Source organism: Vigna unguiculata, chromosome 7 (genome assembly GCF_004118075.2).
Source record: "Vigna unguiculata cultivar IT97K-499-35 chromosome 7, ASM411807v1, whole genome shotgun sequence".
Classification (NCBI taxonomy): domain Eukaryota; kingdom Viridiplantae; phylum Streptophyta; class Magnoliopsida; order Fabales; family Fabaceae; genus Vigna; species Vigna unguiculata.
Window position 1 is genome coordinate 39298319 of NC_040285.1, and position 5990 is coordinate 39304308.

General features: G+C 34.4%; 2 protein-coding genes across 3 annotated transcripts; one reads left to right on the plus strand and one right to left on the minus strand.

Annotated features, from left to right (window-relative positions):
* Positions 1 to 926: 926 nt before the first annotated feature.
* On the plus strand, positions 927 to 3280 carry LOC114191443 (transcription factor ABORTED MICROSPORES). Its single transcript, XM_028080614.1, has 7 exons — positions 927 to 1027; positions 1105 to 1287; positions 1380 to 1458; positions 1560 to 1628; positions 1741 to 2676; positions 2832 to 3008; positions 3092 to 3280. Exons 1-7 carry the CDS (start codon positions 927 to 929, stop codon positions 3257 to 3259), a joined length of 1713 nt encoding a protein of 570 aa, XP_027936415.1. The 3' UTR covers positions 3260 to 3280.
* A 112-nt stretch (positions 3281 to 3392) lies between these two features.
* On the minus strand, positions 3393 to 4212 carry LOC114192682 (mavicyanin-like). Of its 2 annotated transcripts, none has more exons than XM_028082461.1 (2): positions 3939 to 4212; positions 3393 to 3828 (listed from the first exon to the last, which is right to left on the minus strand). In XM_028082461.1, exons 1-2 carry the CDS (start codon positions 4138 to 4140, stop codon positions 3476 to 3478), a joined length of 555 nt encoding a protein of 184 aa, XP_027938262.1. In that variant the 5' UTR covers positions 4141 to 4212; the 3' UTR covers positions 3393 to 3475. The 2 variants fall into 2 exon arrangements, with proteins under 2 accessions (XP_027938262.1, XP_027938261.1); XM_028082460.1 differs by having other exon boundaries at positions 3927 to 4206.
* Positions 4213 to 5990: the final 1778 nt, after the last annotated feature.

Genomic DNA, 5990 nt, shown 5'->3' on the forward strand with positions numbered 1-5990 from the left:
CCTTCCATCATCACCAACTCATCTATATCTTTCAATTCACCTTTCTTTCCTCATTTCTCGTTTCTCTTCCTTAACTAAACACAAACGCAAAACAACTATTTCATTGCAAAAATCACTCTCTCTCTCCCTCTCTATATCATTCACCCTCTGCACTTCACCTACCATAGTAACAGCCACGCTCCAATTTTTATATATAAAAACATATTCTTATCAAATAAACAAGGAAAGTACCAGGTGTGTGTGCTTTCAATGTTGTCTGCATCTTCATTTTCTTCCTAGCCACCATTCCTACAAGGAACTTTGCTTCTGCTCTTGGTTTGCTCAGATGGTGCAGTTAACTGTTGCTATCGACTAAGTTTGTATAAATTTCAGTTTTTGTTTCAATTTTTCACTCAGCTTTTCTTGCTTTAGTCAAAGGATCAAGTAACCATATAGAGCCACTTTGCTTTTCTGAACTAAAACAAGAAGTTTTACTATCATCATCTAGGTTTATATATCTCATTCCTTTTCTATTTATATGGGGTATCTGCGTCGATGCATGTGGGTGTTTCAAAAGTGCAAGCTATTATATATAAGCATATCAAGTGACATACATGTATATATATATATATGGAAGCTTGAAGGAACAAATCAAACGAATGATTCAAATGAAAAAATAATTAAAATCATCTGGACCGTGATGTAATGTTGTAAAACTAAGATTATAACTCTTCTCAACTCCTGTGATGTTCTGACATAGATATGCATCGTACATATATATCACATTATCATATAATTAACACATGTTTATTGTTTTATATGTACAAGAATATACTACACATAAGACACAAGTCAATTCGATATCTGACAAACTCTCTTGATTGGTTTGGTACCTCGGTTGTGTCGGCTAGCCAGGGTTATTCTCAGAATCAATTTGCAAAGGTGACATGAACATGATCATGCAAAACTTGGTGGAAAGACTAAGATCCCTTGTGGGTTTGAACGGATGGGACTACTGTATCTACTGGAAATTGAGTGAAGACGAAAGGTTATACATGATTATCTGATTATTCTTATTTTCTTCTGTCTTTCTCTTCTTGTGTTCAATTATAATTGTTGCTATAGGTTTCTGGAGTGGTTGGGTTGTTGTTGTGGTGGCACTGAAAGCAACCAAAATGGTGGTGAAGAACATCTTTTCCCTGTGTCTTCTGTGGTTTCATGCAGGGATACCACTTATCCTCACCCCAGAACAAAGCCCTGTGATCTTCTTTCCCAACTTTCCACTTCCATATCCATAGATAATTCTGGGTTTGTATTTTTTCATCTTATAGAATTCCAATACTCCCTTTCCCTTTATCTATGGTGTTCTGTATTCTTACCCAGTATACTACAATCAACAGGATTTATACACAGACCCTATTAACAAACCAACCCAGTTGGGTGAACTATTCCAATAGCTTGGATTCAAGCATTTTGGATGTAAGTCAATTGTTTTATTTATTTTCATTTCATTCCAATCCAAAGGAATTTACTTTTTACATCTAAATCCTTACATATTGAGTTTATATATATTTTTGCAGGAAACAATGGGGACCCAGGTTTTGATTTCAGCGCCAGGTGGACTAATTGAACTGTTTGTAACCAAACAAGTACTGTCATATCATATGATATCATATAATATATACTTATGTGTTCTTGTTGGCAGCATTTATAGAATGTATAAATAGATTAAACTTTTTTTTTTTTCTCTTTCTCTAACAGGTGCCTGAAGATCATCAAGTAATAGATTTTGTCACAAACCAGTGCATTGAAGCGGTGAACCAGTCGATGAGCTTCAACATTGACGTGAATGCAATGAGCAACATGCAACCAAACCCACTTTTAGGCGATGAAAACGAAGGGAACAACAGCAGGAACACTCATTTTCACCCCTCAGAACATGTCATCACTATGGACCACCGCATCGGCATGTGCAGTTCTCCACTGAACTTCATGCAGCAGTTCAACTACAACCAGCTGAACAGAATGAAGAGCGATGCCTTTTCTGAAGAATACCAAGGTTCCTTCCTTCACGACAAGCAAACCAACCCAGAAGACGAGCACGACGCGTATCAGAAAAGCCTCATGACAACGGATTCACAGTACATCGAGTCTCTGGAGGCAAAAGAGAAGCAAGAGGAGGACAAGGAGTTGCTGAAACATGTTGTTGCTCGATCCGATTCAATGTCGGATTGCAGTGAGCAGAACGAGGAAGAGGAAGATGGAAAGTATAGGAGGAGAAATGGGAAAGGGAATCAGTCCAAGAATCTCATGGCTGAGAGGAAGAGAAGGAAGAAGCTCAATGACAGGTTATACAAGCTTCGTTCTTTGGTTCCACGGATCTCTAAGCTGGACAGAGCCTCTATCCTTGGAGATGCTATTGAATACGTAAAGGATTTGCAGAAGCAAGTGAAGGAGCTGCAAGATGAGCTTGAGGAAAATGCAGACACAGAAAGCAACTGCATCAATGGGAATAATGATAACAACAACAATAATAATAATAATAATAATCAATATGTGGGTGTAGGTGAACTGTGTCCAAACTCTGAACATGCTAAGGGCCAATCTGGGTTGCATGTGGGTACATCAGGGAATGGCTATGTATCAAAACAAAAGGAGGATGCAGCAGTGATTGACAAGCAAACCCAGCAAATGGAGGTACCTATATATACATATAGCACAAAACCCACTTCAATTGTATGCAAAAGATCATTACTTTATACTCTATCATGACTAATCTTTACGTTTCTTGTTCTAGTTTAGAGATACGGTGTTATGTTTTGGATATAATTGTAAGATTTGGGTAATTGCAGCCGCAAGTGGAAGTGGCACTGATAGATGGGAATGAGTATTTTGTGAAGGTGTTCTGTGAACACAGGCCTGGTGGGTTTGTGAAGTTGATGGAGTCGTTGAACACAATTGGCATGGATGTGGTGCATGCCACGGTAACCAGCCACAAGGGTCTGGTGTCAAATGTTTTTGAAGTGGAGGTGATTAACTTAGATGTTTTCTTGTATTGTGTCATGTTGAGCAGAAAAATTACATGGTTATTCTGTTTTTGAATGTTGAGCAGAAAAAGGACAATGAAAGTGTGGAGGCTGAAGATGTAAGAGAGTCGCTGCTGGAGCTGACGCGGAACCGTTATAGAGGATGGAGTCATGAGGTCACAGCAACTTCAGAGAATGGTGTGGGAAGGGATCAACACCAGATACCATCCTATTCCCACCATTTTCATACTTAATTTCTTTATGTTAAGTCTTTTCTCATCAACTTTGTTATTCAAATTTTTAATAACCTTTCATCAGTTGTATTGATGCAAACTTGTATAAACTTTAATCACTATATTATATGAGTAGAATCAATGCATGAAAGGATGTAGCAGAAGAAGACTCTTTTTTATGCTTCATTTGTGAGTGACAGTAGAAATAAATAATCAAATCACATACGTAAGACAAATTCACCAAAAATAATAGTTGAAGAGAAACAATCCTAAAGGAATAGAATTGAGAAATACTCTCCATCTTTGAGATACAAAATAAGTGGTACAAGAATTATCCAAAGGAGCTGGTTCAATTGATGGTGGTTGCATCATTTGCAATGCACCATCTTTGACTTCAATTCCAAACCTCATTCCTCCATAGCAGTGCCCTGCAAAGTTGCAGATGAACCAGTATTTCTTCACCTCACTCAGAGCCACTTCATCTTCTCCACTCTCATACTTAGCCAACACTCCACTATCTGCATCACACGATCTGAAACTCTCTTCTGTCACTTCATACACATTATGTTGCCCTTTAATGTACCTGAAAACTGAACCAAAACAGCACCAGAAAAAAACTCAATTGAAAGATGATAACATCATAGGAATGAATGCCTTGAAAAGAAAAGACAAATGTTGAATGAGATACCAAGAACATCACCACGGCTAAAATTGTATCTCCCTGCCCATGAAGCATAATTTGTTTGGCTACTACTCCATTCATCTTGGTCACCAACAGTGTAAACACTAGCCATGACATGCTTCAAGGGAAAAGTAATGTGCAAAACAAAAATTGAGAGCATGAAGGTGCAATTTTTTAGAAAATTTGTAACCCCCATGTCTGTGAAAATATAAGATGTCATTAAGTAGCGGCTGAAATGAGGGTGGATATAGTCACTTTGCTTGTGTTTGAAGAAGCATTTCAATCTAATGTGTGAAAGTGTGAAGTTTGTTCTGTCATGATTTGGCATTCAAAAGATGCTACCATTACAAAATGTGCATAATAAAATACAGAAAGAAAGTGCCTAATGGACCAAAAAACAGACTTCAAGTTTTACAAGCTGGCAGAATGATTGTTAACTTCACACCAAAGATACGTTATGTATGTGTTGTAGTTTTTTATGAAACTTTAATGGAAAAAATTAGTAATTAAATGCTGATGGTGGAATTGATTCCCAAATATTATGGCTTCAGAGTTGTTGAAATGCTGCTGCAAACTTAAGAATTTATAAATGAGTTGTGGAGACTCATGAGTCAATTATATTTGTTGAAATGACAACAAGTTATTTTCAGAACTAACAACCAAACATGTTTTCCAACAACTTAAAAATGTTTTCCAACAACTTATGATGGTAGGTGCGGATGTTCTGAAAAAATGGATCTTTATGATATGAAAATGACAAGCACTTCGAAAACTCTGAATCTACTTGCTCCCCAATTTTATCATAATTTGCACTTTATTTTCTACCATGCATTAATTTTTCACTACCATCCAAATCTAACAGACTTTTGTTACTCTATCTAGTATTATTTAATGTAAGAGCGAATCATCATTGTAGTCTAATTATGTCAAATAATAGTTTTAGAAAAAATATAATTATTTTCTTACCTAAATAAGAGTTAGTCTCCACATTAGTCTTCAACCCTATTGATGAATAAAGTAAGAGAAACCAGTGAATCCAGTTTAAGTGCTAATTCATGAAGCTTACCTTTGATTTGTTTATACAATTTAATTTAATGGTGGAAGCAACTTGAATAACTAAAAACAAAATCAAAAGTTCAATTTTGATGGATTTTTAGAAGAATTTTCATCAAGGAATTCAACAAATTTGAGTTCAATTCACCAGAAATTTGATACTATCTTTAACTCAAAAAAATGTTAATTTGTGTTTTTTTTTTAATCTTATCTGATGCTAAATTTTTTTCAATTTTATACAACATAAAACTAAACTCGTGAATCTTTAAAAAGAATTCACTGGAAAGATTCAACAACTATAAAAACCTGAACCAAATCTACGTGACAAAAAATTATATTACTTTTAACCAAAAAATTTAATGTAATGAGTATATGATTTTTTTTTTATATATTATGCACCTTTCTTATTTTTATATAATATAAGATTTAAATTAAAATTTTATTTCCAACAAAATTCTTAGATTTCTACTAGCCGTTGGCAACCTATTCTTTTATGGATTAAGCATGTCCATCAATATGATCGCAAGAGTGATCACCATGTGTGGGATGCATTAAGTGGCAACACATCAGTTTAAAAAGAATGCATTATATAATTATCTTAAATTTTATTTGATTCCTATTGGTTGTTATTTTTTTATAACTTTTTCTTTTAATTGTAATTTAATTAGTTTAATTTTTTCCATACATTTCCTTTGTTATTTGTTTATTTTATCCGCTAAAAAACAAATATAATTGTTCATTTAAGTTATGCTTGATGGACATGTTAGAATGGGACACATAAAACATGTGAATTTTATTTAATGTTCGGTGTGCCAACAAATTAAAAAGAAAATACCTATGCACTTTAGTTCCATTAAAAGATTTAAAATACCGAGAATATAATGAATACATTATTTCATTCACTCACTTAACTCTGACTAATTTGTGAATGAGAAGAAGAAAATGAGTAAAAATACATTAGTTTTAGAAAAATAATTGAAAATATGATAAGATAAAATGTTTTTCTTAATTAAATAA

Excerpts from the sequence above, each read along its gene's own strand:
- LOC114191443 (XM_028080614.1), top strand. The coding sequence starts at position 927 with ATGAACATGATCATGCAAAACTTGGTGGAAAGACTAAGATCCCTTGTG. Across the intron at positions 1,028-1,104 it reads AAATTGAGTGAAGACGAAAG|GTTTCTGGAGTGGTTGGGTT; the intron begins GTTATACATGAT and ends TTGTTGCTATAG. Across the intron at positions 3,009-3,091 it reads CAAATGTTTTTGAAGTGGAG|AAAAAGGACAATGAAAGTGT; the intron begins GTGATTAACTTA and ends AATGTTGAGCAG.
- LOC114192682 (XM_028082460.1), bottom strand. The coding sequence starts at position 4,140 with ATGACATCTTATATTTTCACAGACATGGGGGTTACAAATTTTCTAAAA. Across the intron at positions 3,829-3,926 it reads TAGCCGTGGTGATGTTCTTG|TTTTCAGGTACATTAAAGGG; the intron begins GTATCTCATTCA and ends GTTTTGGTTCAG.